This window comes from Sebastes umbrosus, chromosome 4, assembly GCF_015220745.1.
Source record: "Sebastes umbrosus isolate fSebUmb1 chromosome 4, fSebUmb1.pri, whole genome shotgun sequence".
Lineage (NCBI taxonomy): Eukaryota > Metazoa > Chordata > Actinopteri > Perciformes > Sebastidae > Sebastes > Sebastes umbrosus.
The window spans coordinates 32961939-32978365 of record NC_051272.1 but is presented as its reverse complement, the minus strand read 5'-3'; the positions used below and the strand labels follow the sequence as shown (position 1 = coordinate 32978365).

General features: G+C 41.0%; 2 protein-coding genes across 2 annotated transcripts in view; both read left to right on the top strand.

Annotated features, from left to right (window-relative positions):
* sntb2 (syntrophin, beta 2) overlaps positions 1 to 2067 on the top strand; it is a 30557-nt gene extending 28490 nt beyond the window's left edge. The window contains exon 7 of the mRNA XM_037768725.1: positions 1466 to 2067. Coding sequence (XP_037624653.1) covers positions 1466 to 1558 — 93 coding nt within the window. The 3' untranslated portion in view covers positions 1559 to 2067. The remainder of the gene's footprint in view (positions 1 to 1465) is intronic.
* A 4018-nt stretch (positions 2068 to 6085) lies between these two features.
* vps4a (vacuolar protein sorting 4 homolog A) lies at positions 6086 to 15752 on the top strand. Its single transcript, XM_037768726.1, has 11 exons — positions 6086 to 6282; positions 7605 to 7716; positions 8151 to 8295; positions 8390 to 8451; positions 9263 to 9382; positions 9993 to 10149; positions 10727 to 10875; positions 11097 to 11178; positions 11856 to 12075; positions 12202 to 12342; positions 13664 to 15752. Exons 1-11 carry the CDS (start codon positions 6262 to 6264, stop codon positions 13763 to 13765), a joined length of 1311 nt encoding a protein of 436 aa, XP_037624654.1. The 5' UTR covers positions 6086 to 6261; the 3' UTR covers positions 13766 to 15752.
* Positions 15753 to 16427: the final 675 nt, after the last annotated feature.

The following is a 16427-nucleotide window of genomic DNA, read 5'->3' as shown; positions in this document are numbered from 1 at the left end:
TCACTTACACTTCAACAGTGGCACCAAAGTAACCATTTTGAAATGTTAAAGGCAGGGCTGGAGCTTAAGGACGTCCCGTCGTCCCAGGGCAGAAAAAAATAGGATCGGGGAGGATGAAAATTAATTTTGGGACGAATTTGGGATGGGAGTTGAAATAAAAACGCCTGTTGTATTAGAATGAACAGCGATGAAAATGACTGCATGTTTTGTGTAGCGCACCGTTATTATTGAACCTCCTTGACAACATAAACACACACACGTACAGTCAGTGTCCGATCCGTCCCGCATGTACACACACAGCCTCTGACCTCATGACAGCCCGGCAGTAACGGAAAATTATTCCCAAATCAATGAGGTAAACTTTCTAGTATTAAGGTTAGCAGTTAGCTAACGTTAGACTGTTTGATGTTAACGGTAACGTCACAGTTAACGCTCGCTAACCAGTCAGCAGCCAACGTCTGCATTCACAGTGAGTGAGCTGATGATAACGTTACGTTAACTAAGATGAGTCAAAACTCTGCAGCAGCTCAAATCATGTTACTAATGTTAACTTACTTACTCCTCTTCATCCCCTTTAAGGGTAATAAGGCTGCAATCAATAAATGTTGTCCGTGGCAACTTGCTGCTCCTCTCCACATGACAGGAGCATGTTGTGCAGCAGCTCCTCCAACTTTAGGACGCAGCAGCAGCAGCAGCAGGGCCGGTTCTAGCTTTTTGAGGGCCCATATGCAAAATCTTGTTTTTTGTTCCAAATGTGACTTTTTACACAAAAAAATATTTTAATTTAACTTAGCTGCATTGTTGACATCAAAATCAAAACAAACTTGCAAATTATAAATAAAAAAAACAATAAAATTATTTTTTTAAATAAGTTTTTGATAAATTATTAAAAAAATAACCACTATATAAACCAATTTTGATGTTTGATTTATATTAAAGTTCACTTTGAATGATTAACTAATGATAATGTAGAAAAGATTTTAAATTTGTGACGGTCCGCATTCATTTCGGGACGGTGGATGGTTCCGGGAGGATGGTGAAAAGAGTTAGTTGAGAGCCCTGGTTACAAGGGAACTCCAACAATTTTACACATGGCTCCATCATCCATGGCACGATGTCACTTGACATCGCTTATTTTTAGCCGCTACTGTCATAACACACCTGAATTTCTGACGAACTGTCTGTGGTCAGGTTGCATCGTGGGTAATGTAGAGGACAGAATTACTCATTTCCTGTGGAAAATGGCAAATAACTGTTGCAATGAACGGTACAGATTGGAACCAGAAGAATTGATAGTATAATAAAGTGACTATACAATTTACAAACTCAAAAAACTTAAGTGTTGGGATGCCAGCTAATATACTGACAACTGTTTTACATTTTTTTTTACATCCTTATGTCTCTCTTTTCCTCTTCCATCTACTGTTCATGCTTTCCTTCCTCACTTTCTCCCTCCTTCCTCCAGGTATTTGACCTCCACTCGGGTCCAAAGCCGGTGGTGTTTGTCCTCCACTCCTTCCTGTCAGCCAAGCTCACTCGTATGGGCCTGCTGACGTGAAACAACTAACAACAGCAGCAGCAGCGTGGCCTAGAGGACGGGCCCAGGCACAGCAAGGAGGGGGAAGACTCTCCCAACATGCTGATACTGGGGGGTTGATTTTTAATTCTTTTTTTTTTTTTTTTTTAATTTCTCCATTCACAGCTGAAGCTGCAGGGAAGATTTAACCCACGAGTCGTATTGTTGATTGTCTCAAAATTGTGCCTTCTCTTCCAACTTCTCCTCGACGTCTTCCAATCATTTGTATTGCAAGGTCAGGTAAAAAGGAAGTGGCACTTTGCTTGAAGTCATGAGGTGTTAGGAGACGGTTTGGGGGGGGGGGGAAGCTATTAACAATCTCATAACATTCCATGTTATTATGTATTAAATTCCATTATGATTACCTGACATGATGTTAAAAACAAACAAGCTAAGATGCGATTCCATTACAGTGCACTTCAAGCAAAGTGTTACTGAACTATATTAAGGAAAGGAAGGATTTTTAGACAATGAATACACAGCCAAGCACAGATTGGTGAATGCTCCCTGTTTTTACTCTATGCCTATCATTCCATGACAGCCTTCCAATGTACTTTGAGCTCTTTTAATGTATTCGTCTTAGTGTAGACGTAGGAGTGAAAGACGCTGTTTTACAGTCAGAATGCAGTTAACTGAGCAGAGATTGTGCGTGTGTATGTGTGTGCGTGTGTGTGTGTGTGTGTGTGTGCCTCTACTACACGCTTCTGTTGGCTTGATAGTGTGCCTGCTGTCTGACCGACTCACCTTTTTAGCACATTATCCCAAACTACTGTTGTAATCAGGAGTGCCAACTGTGCCTTTCTACATGTAGTCAGAGACACTCTTTGTAATGTTTCCTTTTTTTTTATTTCTTTCACACAATAAGAGAATTTTAAGCTTTCAACATGTGCAAGCAATAGTATTACTCTTATAGTGTAAACCATGTTACTTTGTTTGTTTTTTTAAGTGTATCTCATGATAGCATGACTTCCTGACATTGAACTCTGTATCAGATGATGATATACAGTATGACCTGACCATGTGTTACCTCCCCTTTCTTGACCTACGTACACACCATCTCCGTCTCAGTGTCGCCGTCATCTCGTTCCACTTTGCTTGAGATTACTGGTCTCTTGTTACCATTCCTACAGCAGCATTTCTCTGGCTAAGAACTGTTTAACAGGCTTGTTTCAGGGTGGGCCACCACATGACAGAAGTACCATTTTGTTTAATGGTCAAATACGTCTCAGCTCCTATGATCCCCTGCAGTAGAGAAGTTACTGTACCCGTTATATCCTTTAGCTTATTGTTGTCTCTTCCTTCCATTTTAGTCCCAGAAAGCCAAAGAAAGTTTGAGAAAATAATCTTAACTCAAGGTCCACTGACTTGCTTTCTTTTGGAGCTTTCAGATGCATCTCGTGGTCTCAGTTGTCATGCAGCTGTCGTGAGTGAATGACAGCGTGAAGTGTGGAACTTAAAGGGACTCTATGTAAGAATCAGAAATTGCTTGTTAGCAGTGACACCTGTGGCCGTTAAGTCAACGACAGCTTCCTGTTGCTCGCGCTTGTGCTCGCACTACGTAGACGTGAGTGTGCATCGGTCAAACTAGACTACTGCACCTCCTCATGGCTCTGATTTCAGGGTTTAAAAAATGTAGCCAGTGACGGGAGACTTTGGCCAATCACAGGTCATTTCAGAGAGAGAGAGAGTTCCTATTGGCTGTGCTCCGGCTGGTGGTCGGTGCTTGGTATTTCCTCAACAGATCTCAACATGGCTGCCGGGTCACAAACTTTCTCATTTTACAGCTGAACAGTACACTACAAGATGTTTCTGAAAACATCTGAGGAGAGAAATAGACATTACAGTAACAGAATATAGATTCATATTTGATCAGCGCTGCCTAGTTTGACTGTTTGATCGGAGTTCGCGAGTGATTGACAGCCGGCTCTCATAGACGGCAGCTGGACGGTAGACCTCAGATCAGCTCTTACTGCTTGTTTTCCTCCGGTCTGTGAAATCTTGCAGATGCCGTTAGGAGCACCGGAGGAACATGATTTTTTTCAGATTACCTGTTTCATGCACTACTGTCAGGATATAGCGATTGTTTTATAAAAATAACTTTTTAATCATGTTTGCTCCAATCTCGCCTACTGCTGCTTTAAGTCCAAAATTTCGCTTTTAGCTGTTTGATCAGTTGAGGTTTTGGTGTTGACGTACAGCTGATGGCTGTTTCTGGTGTTTGTTCAGGCCTTTGCTGTTTTAACGGTGTAGTGTGAGTGAGCAAACTCCATCCACTTATGAAGACTGTGAGATGCAGTTGAAAGCTGTGGAAAAGCCATTAAATGGACTTAGAGTTAAGGTTATTTGTTAAACTGCTATTCTCAAGCTCAAGAATGAACGTTGACGCTCTTAAGAAACTTTATTTAACAATCCCATTATAGATCTTGTCATTTCTGTCAATACTAAATACCATGAAACAGCCATTTGTTTTTATCGCTCTAGGTACAATACCCCTACATTGGGTCATTTTTTTTTCAGTGGGTTGAGGTTCGCCAACTAAACTGATTACAATCTGCCCTTCAGTTTTTCCGTTCTGTCCAGTGCCTGTGTTGAGACTTGACTCGTTAATGAGTTCTACATGACTGTAATTAACACATTTTCGTAACCTTCAGTTGCTTCGTGGTACATGTTGCTAAAGCAACCCTTCCCTTCAATAGAGCCTCTGTGTTCTTTTGGCCCTCAAACAATGTACCATTGTGTCCACAGAGCGTTTAACATAGGAGAACAAGATATCCCTTCTGTCCTCGGATAAGGAACACAATCACCAGTCTGAATGACCTCTATCCTGTTCTGGACTCTGATGTCCTTGTGATGGTTTGAGCAACTTATTTTGGCTTTTTTTGTGAAGGTGAAAATGTGTAGCCTTATAGTTGCTGTAGCTATATAGCTCTTTTTCAATCTATAGTTAATAGGCTGTGTTAAAAGGAAAGGCAGATATGTTAGAGTTCTATTTGGCCTGATATAAAGTCTTGTTCCTGTGTTGCACTCCATTAATCTTACTTTTTCACCACAATTTTCATTCTATGTTAATCATGTTTCTCTAACCCACTGCACAGATCTGATTGTCTTAAGTTGGTCACCCTTCAACAAGCTACAGGCCGTCCCTCTTTGAGCTTGATGCACTAACCTATCAAACCCCTTTAAATCTGTGAATGTACACCTCTCCTCTTCTTCCGGGTGATTCTTTTTCATCTCCTTATGATCTGAGGCTATCCTGTCTATGCAAAGCAATGCTTCAAAGAAGGGGTTTTTGAACCAAAGGTAATATCTGTGGCAGCTTGCGTCCAACACAATCATTGAACTGAAAAGTAAATAAAGTGCTGCTGCAACAACCTGTCTTATGCAAAGTATTTTAGACTTCCTTCCAAGTTACCTTATAAAATGTATGACAACAATGTAATAATCTCAAATGTAAATACCTACCAATAAAACTGTTACAAATTACACAAGTTGATGTGTGGTTTGTTGTGAAGATTTAGATGTAGGCTTTACTTTTATAATATAGACAATATTTACATTTCATTTTATGTTTCAACCGTTTTTCTCAGCGTTGAGGTGCACACTTGTTTTAAAGTTCCCATATTGTGCTCATTTTCAGGTCCATACTTGTAGTTTGTGATTCTACTAGAACATGTTTACATGCTGTAATGTTAAAAAAAAAACTTTATTTTCCTAATACTGTCTGCCTGAATATACCCGTATTTACCCTCTGTCTGAAACACTCTGTTTTAGTGCATTTGACGGAATTGCAACAGAATTGCGTTGCTAGGCAACAGCTTGGGTCCATGTGTGCTTCCTGTCAGCTGATGACATTCACATAGACTGCAACCAGGAATAAACTGGGACACATTTAGAATGTTTACGTTTAAATCTGTGTCAAGGGTCTAAATATTGTATATTCGTGACATCACGAATGGGCAGAAATCCTGACAGCTTGTTTCAAATGCAGAGTTTCTGAATACGGGCTGTGTGTATTTCCCTGTGGATTGAGCGTTTCGATACTTTCAAAGTATTTATATAGGACTTACACCTGCTTTATAATAAAAAAACATGAAAATCACACTTTTTTATAATATGGGACCTTTAATGTATATTTCTAGTCTTATTCTGGGCATATGTGTCTTTTTCAAGTACAACTCCTACATCCCTGGTACTACTACTACTATAGCACTAATGTGGCCGCTGGGTGGCGGCAGCAGCCATCATCTCCACTCATGGATGTATTCTTATACATTCAGACTCCCACTGTACTATTCGTCAAGTTTAGCCTGAAAATATCAATACAAAAAATGAATGGAAATTTCATTTAGCGAAGATCCTATCCATAAAATAGTGTTGATTAGTTGTTGAATGTGTGTATTCTGTCATTCGCAGGTCATTATGCTTGTCATTGTGTGATGTATTGTGAAAGGTTTAACCGGAAGTCGTCTCTGTCTCAGCTAGCTTGATGCAGCTCGTAGTCTCAGCGGTGTAGAGTTGTCAGAGCAGCAGCGAGCTAAGATAACGGACTGGACGCTGTTGTCATGTCAAGAGCAACCTGTCCCCTCACAACACAGGGCTGTTAACGAGGTCACCTCTCCACATATCCGCCTCTGGGTAGGGTCAGAAGATATAAACCTGGGAGCAGAGCACTAGAGTGAGATGAAATGACAACGTCAACATTACAGGTAGGCTGCTGTTAGCTATAGCTACCGTTATCTTGCTAACGGGGCATAACCACGGCCTATTGAAGGAGGTGAGGACACTGGTCTCGGGGTGTGGGGTATGACGCATGCGCAGTGTGACTGAAGCTGCGGTCCTGCGTTACGATTGGCACAATTTCGGCGAGGGCAGACCAGACTCTCCTGCGCATGTGTGATACCGTCTTTGCTATGACGCGTGGCCCAACCTCCTTCAATAGGCCTTGGGCATAATTTGTCTCAGCCGTAGACAGACAGCAGTGCAGAGAGCCAGCTAGCAGAACAGCTGACTAAAGCCTGCTCGCGTTGTGAGAGCAAACCAGTTTAGTTAACTGAGCCTGCAAACAGTCCATTAACGTTACATTGTCTTGACAATAAAATGAGTGTTGACCAGATTTAACGTTACGCTGCTATCTAACTACATACTACAAAGCAATAGCTGTCTCTGGTTTTGGGTTATGAATGTGTGGATCCAGCCGCGCTCTCACCGTTATCTGCTTTAGCACCTGCTCACACACAGTTTCCATCACAAAGATAGATTATTTCTCTTTTGTTACAATGCTAATGGTCATTGTATTTTACATCGTTGGAAAGCCTGTTTATTTACCTTCACAATGATGTCCAACTTGTAAAGATCATGCATTTGTGGGATGAGCAGCACAGCATGAGGAGGAGGTGCCAGGCTGTTGTGGCTGCGTATGGATCTTCCACCACTACTGAGGCTCCTGACATATTGTATTAAATGAATAAAGTGTCAAATAGCCAATATGTCTTGTTTGTTTCTTATTATTGATAGAGAGTTCAATCATCCAATCCACCAAACAACTCAAAACAAGAGTCAACACCAACAGGAGAATACACTGTTTACCATTGGTAGAGCATTTTGGCAAATTTTTCTTGGGCGCTCCCCACATAATCAGCTGTGCTGCTCATCCCACAAATGCATGATCCTTACAAGTTGGACATCATTGTGAAGGTAAATAAACAGGCTTTCCAACGATGTAAAATACAATGCCAATTAGCATTGTAACAACAGAGAAATAATTGACCAAACACAATTTCCGAACTTTTTTCCCCCAGTTTATAATTTCTTTAAGAAATAGCACAGTGAAACTGTTAAGATCCCATTGTATTCACTGTTATGCTAGTTGTATAACTTGTGTTTTGGTTTAAGCTCCAGTGTTGACATGTGCAGACTGATGTGAGGATGACTAACGTGCCTTTATTTCTGTCTCCACCCCCCAATCCTTCTCACATCTACATTACATCCACATTTGTCCTCTGACTGTCTCTCTCTGCATCTGTTGCAGAAAGCGATTGATCTTGTGACCAAAGCCACAGAGGAAGACAAGGCAAAGAACTATGAGGAGGCCTTGCGACTGTACCAGCACGCTGTGGAGTATTTCCTACATGCCATCAAATGTGAGTACTGCAGCCTGACAGGTAGTTGAATTAGTTTAATGAAAAGGTGAAACACTGGCTGAAACTAAACCAAACCTGTGATCACTGATTATTGTTTGGGAACATACAGTACATATGTAAATTGATTTTAATTTACAATGTTACATTATGTGATTTTATGTAAGATGTGCTATTCTGTATTTTTTATTTATTTATTTATTTTCTTTTTCTTAAAAGCCTAACCAGGGACAAGGTCTGCAAATTAGCTATGGCTAGAAGTCCTATATACCTTGCATCGGTTGCACTTTAATTAAGTGTAACAATGCCTATGTATTGTCCCTGTCAAGTAAACTAATAAATATAATAAATAAAATTAGTTTAGCACATTTCCGTTGGTACAAACATCGGTGGGTTTCATTCACATTGTTGCTTGGAATTTTCATCTTTCCCCTCAGATGAGGCCCACAGCGACAAGGCGAAGGAGAGTATACGAGCAAAGTGCATGCAGTACCTGGACCGGGCGGAGAAACTTAAAGACTATCTGAAAAATAAAGACAAACAGGGAAAGAAGCCTGTTAAGGAGGCACAGAGCAATGACAAGTAGGCTGTCTATCTTCTGCCCTCTCAGAAAACACGTTCAAGCCAGTGGGCTTCACAGTATTTGTGTCAACATCTGTGTTTGTGTCTGGTCTAGGAGTGATAGTGACAGCGAGGGTGAAAACCCAGAGAAGAAGAAACTGCAGGAGCAACTTATGGGTGAGTATACGTGTATGGGTGCCAGTTGATATGATGTTTGTGATATTAGATTTAGGGATGCACCGATCCAACTTTTTCAGTCCCGATATCTGGGCTTTGGGTATCTGCCGATACCAAGTACCGATCCAATACCAGTGTTTAATTAATAAGCTGTATGTCTCACTGTGTGGAAGTGACTGGGATCATTCTTTTATGTGTAAGGCAACATCGAGCTGGACTTAATCATCACTTTCCTAACTTTGTAAATTTATAAATGTATTTAATTATTCAAATAATAAATTGTACACCAGCAAACAAACATACACTGGCAAAAAAATCTTCAAAATAAACAGGAATTACAATTCAGGTGTAAACCTTTTCAATGCGGCAACAAATTGGTCAAAACTCAAACAGGAATTAAATATTATGTGTATAGTATATAAACATAGAATTGAATTTATTGGATTGGCCCCATTGTCACCGATATCCAATCCAGCTATTTGAATCAGTATCGGCCCGATATCCGATCCAGCATCGGTGCATCTCTAATTAAATCAGTGTGGTCTGCTGATACAATGGATATGATGGTTATTTATATTTTGTATAATTGAATAACACTACACTGCTGCTTTATATCTTCACCTGAACGGGTTTTAATGGAATTTTTTATCAAATGTAACCTTGCATACATTTTTATTTATTAGTAGTAGTCTGGGGTTCAGGGGGGTTATGAGGTCTTATTTGTGCTAGGGCTACAGGTGTACAATCCCCACTTAAAGTGTTTCTTCCCTCTGCATTGTCAGTTTCAATCATGCTGTTCCTGTGTGTCCAGGTGCCATCGTAATGGAGAAGCCCAATGTCCGGTGGAATGATGTGGCTGGGCTGGAGGGAGCTAAGGAAGCTCTGAAGGAAGCCGTCATCTTGCCCATCAAATTCCCTCACCTCTTTACAGGTACTGTGGGATGTTCCCGCTGTAATTCTGTTTACACCCACTAATTATCATACACTGAAATCAAATGGTTAAAAAGATGTGGCAGAGGTACATTTTTTTAGATGTGCTTGGAGCTAAAAATGTACATTATCCATTGTTGTATTACTATGTGACATTGAAGGGTAAATATAGAGCTGAAACACTTTTTGATCAATTGACAGAATATTATTTTGCAACAGTATTGGTATTCAATTAATCATTTATTAATCAAAAACATCAAACATTCTCTGCTTCTAGCCTCTCAAATGTGAGAGAACTTTTTGTTTTGCACTATGTGTCAGACAAAACAATCTGAAGTGATTAGAGGATGTGAGCTTGATCTCTAAGAATATTTAATTGGCATTTCTCACACTTTTCTTTGATTGTATTAATCAATTAAATTGATAGATTAATCAATTTTGAAAATTGAAGTTGCCACCCTTGTTCATTATCACTGCTAATTAGTTGAAAAGTCACTTTAGATGTTTTGAAATGTCAAATAGCGTTTTATTATGACCTCTGTTGGATAGTACCTCAGCAATTTGTCCCCTAGTATGACATCATGTGACCAACATGGTCTCTGTGTTCTAAGGCAAGCGGACTCCGTGGAGAGGCATCCTGCTGTTCGGCCCTCCGGGGACGGGGAAGTCGTACCTGGCTAAGGCCGTCGCCACCGAGGCCAATAACTCCACCTTCTTCTCCGTCTCCTCCTCAGATCTCATGTCGAAGTGGCTGGGAGAGAGTGAGAAGTACGTCTCTTTATTGTAGCACAGAAACATAGCAATAATGTGTTTTATAACTTCTTTTAGATGTTGATTTTATTCGGTGTTTGCAGCCTAACTAGTGTGGAAACCTGACTCTTCAACCCTTTAAATGAACGTCAACAATCAACACTTTTGTTACTGGATGACCGGTTCACTCAACATATTTTCAATATTTCAATCAAAACTAGGTTTGTGGCGGTGGTCGGTGTTACCAGTGTTACACTGTGGTCGTGCACACACCGATTACATTACGCCCCCAACGTTGTTTACCTTTTTTTTATAGAAATAAAACCCATTTAATTCATTTTCGCGTATCAGCTCCGTGTTATCAATACGTAGTCGGACGGACGCTACAAACTGAAAGTGAATGCGTCTGCTCCGTACGGAGTTTCAGTTCAGAGTAGCAGGAGTCCAATTTCACACACATGGGACGAGAGCAAGTTGACAGACAAGAAGATGGCGGAGGATTTGGTGTCAAAGCGAAAAGCAGAAGCGCCTATTTGGCAATATTTCCGATTTAAACCTGTCCATGTGTCTCTCCATCTCTCCCTGTGTCTCCCAGGCTGGTGAAGAACTTATTTGACCTGGCTCGCCAGCACAAACCCTCAATCATCTTCATCGATGAAGTGGACTCTCTGTGCGGCTCCAGGAACGAGAATGAGAGCGAGGCCGCCCGCCGCATCAAGACAGAGTTCTTGGTCCAGATGCAAGGTGAGCCTAATGACATGAGGAATGAGCACAAATCAGACTGAGGCACAATGATACTGCACAGTGAAGAATATGCAGTATCAAATCCTGTATGTTGTATGTACTGTATGAGTGAATATAGAAAACTACAAAGTCATAAATATGCAAATACATAACCATGTAGGAACACCGGGGGACGCAGAAAGTGCTCATATAGAGCTGACTGAAGCTCTCTGGTTTTGTAGGTGTGGGAAACAACAACGATGGTATCTTGGTGCTTGGAGCCACCAACATCCCCTGGGTGCTAGACGCCGCCATCCGCAGAAGGTCAGAGCTCACTTCAGTACTCCACGGTTAAAGCTGCAGTTGGTAACTTTGAAAAAATCGGATAAAAAAAGGTTATTTCTATAAAAATGTAACTATATCCTGACAGTAGTGCATGAGTCAGATAATCGGTGAAAACAATTGTTGTGAAAAAGACTCCAACTTTCTTCCTCAACAGATCTCAACATGGCTGCCGGGTCATAAACTTTCTCATTGTACAGCTAAACAGTACACTACAAGATGTTTCTGAAAACATCTGAGGAGAGAAATAGGCATTACAGTAACATAATATTGATTCATATTTGATCAGCGCTGCCTAGTTTGACCATTTGATCGAAGTTTGCCAGTGATTGACAGCTGGCTCTAATTGACGGCAGCTGGACGGCAGACTCCAGATCAGCTCTGATTGGTTGTTTTCCTCTGGTCTGTGAAATCTTGCTGATGTCATTAGGAGCACGGGAAGACACAGAGACACATGATTTTTTTCAGATTACCTGTCTCATGCACTACTGTCAGAATATAGTGACCGTTTTATAAAAACAACTTTTTCTAATCATATTTGCTCCATTTCTACCCACTGCAGCTTTAAATGTGCGAAACCTGCAAGCTTATGTGTTTATATGTTTTGAGCAGCTGTTGAATGTGCGATTGAACGGATCTTGTCCTCTGTCGTGTGTCAGATTCGAGAAGCGTATCTACATCCCTCTGCCGGAGGAGCCAGCTCGGTCTCAGATGTTTCGTCTTCATCTGGGCAACACGCCACACAGCCTGAGCGAGGCTGACATACGGCAGCTCGCCCATAAAACGGACGGCTACTCCGGCGCCGACATCAGCATCATCGTCCGTGACGCCCTCATGCAGCCTGTTAGGAAGGTCCAGTCGGCCACCCACTTCAAAAAGGTGAAGAAATCCAGAGGGGGAAAACACGTTGAATCCTCAAAAGCCCATGTCAGTTGAATCCCTGTTATGGTTAATCATTTTCACCATTACTATTGAGCTTTTTTTTTCTTGTTCTTACTCCTGCAGGTTCGTGGTCCATCCCGAAGCAACAACCAGTTGATGGTGGACGACCTCTTGACTCCTTGTTCTCCTGGTGACCCTGCAGCCGTAGAGATGACCTGGATGGATGTGCTTAGTGATAAGCTACTGGAGCCCATAGTCTGCATGGTGAGATACACATACAGTATATTAATGAACAACACAGATATGATCAATGCTGCAGCGCCTCATTTCAGAGCAATGAGGAGGTAAAGAAGTCTAGTTTTCTCTCAGAACACTTGAATTACAATATGCTGAAAGGTTATTATGGAATTTTTGCCCAATGATGACAAAAATATACTGCCTACTGCAGGTTTAAGGAAACAAATTAATGTTTGATAAGGTCTGTCTGACAGCAATATTATATGTACATTTTACTGGACACTTATTGATGTTGCCAGGATTTAAACAATATCTTATGTGATAAAAAGAGTTTTTCTTAATATTTAAAATAATTCTACAGTATTTTCACAAAGTCACTTCTTTTTCACCTGAGTGGTGGAATAAGAGTGGAAAAGGCTGCAGCTACAATGAAACACATGTGGGGAATGAAATGTAAGAATAAAATGTATTAATATGCCACTTAAATCATCAATTACATTATTAAGCTACATATTTTTATGCCTCCGAACCTACAAAAGCTGCAGCCAGAGGCATTATGTTTTCACTCGGTCTGTCCATCTATCCGTACGTCCCATTCTTGTGAACGAATTTGGCACTTACGTCCACTTGGACTCAAGGAAGAACTGATTAGATTTTGTGGTCATAGGTAAAGAGTATAGAAGCAAAGAGACAAAACTCTGGTGGCTTGTTTTGACAGCCACTGCCGCCATTTTGGACTGAAAACGCTTATTATATTTATAATATTTTGTTGTTCAACACGGGCCATTTCGCTAGAATATGACAATACTTTTATACGGCACTTTATAGGCGGACGTTTTGCTGGCGTCCGGTCTTCACTTTCAGTCCAAAATGGTGGAAACGTAGCTCTGCTGCTGGGCGCTGACGTTGCAATGGAACGAACAATTGACTTCTAGGCGATATACATTCTTTGTCACAGGTCAAGGTTGCTGTGACCTCACAAAACACGTTTTTGGCCATAACTCACACAAATGTCTAATTGGATAAAAATAATGACATTTTCGACACACATGGATGTAAACTGCAACTTGTCTGGTTGGCGTAGGCGTACAACCACGAGGCGGTAATTCTAGTTTTTATTAGAAGCTCCGTTTTGATCCCAATGTGGACAAATGCTTTTCAATATTGCTGATATGATAGTCATCATGACAAGTAAAGTGATTCTACTGATGTGTAACATGTTGCTCTGATGTCATACCATGTTGCATGTTTGTAACCCGTCTCTGAGACCAGTGTCTGGTAAACTGGTAAAGTGGATATAAAAAAACAATGTAAACCCAAAATGACTTGTATGTCCTGTCGTTTGCAGTCGGACATGCTGCGCTCTCTGTCCACCACCCGTCCCACAGTCAACACAGAAGATCTCTTTAAGGTCAAGAAGTTCACAGAGGACTTTGGGATGGAGGGCTGAGAGACAGAGCCCCACCCCACCCCGCCCTGCCCCACTTCTCCCCGGTCCAAGAGAGGGGTCAAACTGCTCCTAATAAACCCCCCACCCCCTACCTAATGCTATACCATCCTGTAAGCTTTCATCTCTCCGCTGAGCGCTTGGTTCACTGCCTCTCACGGATTTCAAAATAAATGACTGGTCTTTTCCGACAAAAAAAAAAAAAAAGGGCAAGAAATCTTGTACTTGTAATCATCCGGGCTCGAGTTTTTGAATCCTTGGAGGAAGTTGACCAAATGCTACAATAGAAAATCTTGGTGTGATTTGGTAGTTGGACTATAGAACCCATGTCTTTCACCCCATTTCAGACAATGCTCCATGAAAGCAGCCACTACGGCGTATTCACGACAAGAACTTTTCATCTAACCTGCGTTGACGTGAAGAAAAGCTGCGTTTGAATCTAAAATGCACACAGTTTGTCCCCCTCTGGGCCGAGTCTATCTGACTGAAGGACTGTACATTTGTTTGCCTTTGTGCACTTTGCTCCGGGTCGCAATGAAGGACAGAGACGTTTGAAGAAAACAAAAGCAGATAGTTCTCCTGCCAGGCATGCGAGTGTGTGAATGCATCTTAAGTGTTTTTATGAAACTTGTGTGTCTTAATGTATATGTCTATATGTTGAGAGCCCTGTTATTTGATGAAGAGTTAATTTAATGAGTCCTCACTGCCTCAGTGTCCCTTCTACAGCTCTTAGTGTGTCTGCATCAGGCCGGTACCTCAGTCTGAGCGACGCGTTCATGTTCAATATTTACAATACAAGAGATGTGCTTGACTGAGAGCCAAACACCACGTCTCCTCAGTCCAAAACTTGAAAAAGTGTTTGTTTTTTTAACTCAGTCGTAAACCTCTGGTCGGTTTTAAGAAAACAATCTCACCACAAGGTTCATTTAGTAGCTATTTTGGAGCTTTCGGTCATATCATGTGATCTTCTTCAGCAGATGAAGCAGTATTACAAATGTTCAAATTCCCATTTTTTTTCTATCCACATTGGCTCAGAATTTGAGGTTGAAAGTTCATACTTGACCTTGGAAAACAACATTGAATAGCTTTTCCGGAGCTTTTGATTATATCACATGATCTTCATCACTACAGCTTTTAAGCCAGCATTGATGAGAAGTCCATGAAAGAAATTCTGGGCAACCTGATGAAGATCATGTGATACGATTGAAAGCTCATAGATGCTGTTTCCAAGGTCGAGAATGAGCTTTGAACCTCAGCTCCAGTTGCTTTATTTAAATCAGCACTCCATTTCCCAGAATACACTTGTCTGTGTGGTTGTGTACTGTGATGTCTTCCCTCTTGGATTTTCTTTTATTGAAGTTTGTGTCTGTTGAAAACAGAAATATTTTAATCAAGCACATCTCTTTAAATCAAACATCTTGTTTTATTTGCCCGAACACTATTTATTCAACTTGACTGACTATAATAGAGGTACAGTATGTTTACACTTGAAGTATTTATTTTGTTGATGTTTCATGATGGAGTTTTTTTTTCCTTTTGGGAGGCAGATGTACACACCAAGTTCTACTCTGAGGCAGACGCCACCCTATTGTTTCATTACTGTCTGTTCAGGCCTGGCTTTCCTTCTCAAGCTTAAATAGTGTTTGTCCTGTTGTCAGCTTAGAGACATAAAGGAAAGCTAGCCCTAGGAGCACACGGTTAGTCATTTCCATATAACCTTTTTAAATCTGCTATTAGATGTTTGTTCTGTACCATCTCTCTGACCTCTCACTATTACACCAGAACCACAGGCTTGTCTGCGAACTCATGTCATGTGATAGCTCAGCGCTAGTATCCCTGTGTGTTTGTGGAGGAGGTACATACTGGGTCAAGCGTGAGGTCACTTATTAACGTCCCTGTAAGGGGATTTAACCTGCCGCTGGTCATGTAACCATTACTACTGATTTAACCTGCATTAATAAAAACTGACATTTCAAATGACAAAAAGGCACAGTTGCTGGTTTGACATTTTTATTATGTTCAACAGCTGATGGTTTAAACATATTTATTACACGGCTGTGTTGAATACTCGATTCTCATTGGTCAATCACAGCGTTCTACAGTCTGTTATTTCTTTATAGCAGACCGTTGCTATGTATAGCAGACCGTTGCTATGTATACCAGACTGTTGCTATGGGCGCAGCTCTGATGTCGGAGTCTGGTGGACCGTTTTTGTGTCAAAATATTGATTTCTTCAGTAAGTAGCAGTGTAATAAGCGGGATAATGTACAGTTAGCGGGTTGTTGTTGTGAAATAAACCCCTTCAGAGGGTCTGTCAGGGTTTATTTCACAACAATGACCGGCTCGCTGTACATTATTCCTTACATAGAAGCTCTACAGTCAAATTTTCAGCGATTTCTACTAATGTTTATTTACAGAACATTATAGGCATCCAAGCTGAAGCTCTTAAAGCAGCAGTAGGCGAGATTGGAGTAAAGATGATTAAAAAAAGTTATTTTTATAAAACGGTCACTATATCCTAACAGTAGTGGATGAGACGGGTAATCTGAAACAAATCATGTTCCTCTGTGTCCTCCGGTGCTCCTAATGGCATCTGCAAGATTTCACAGACCGGAGGAAAACAAGCAGTCAGAGCTGATCTGGAGCCTTGCCGTCTCTGAGCGGC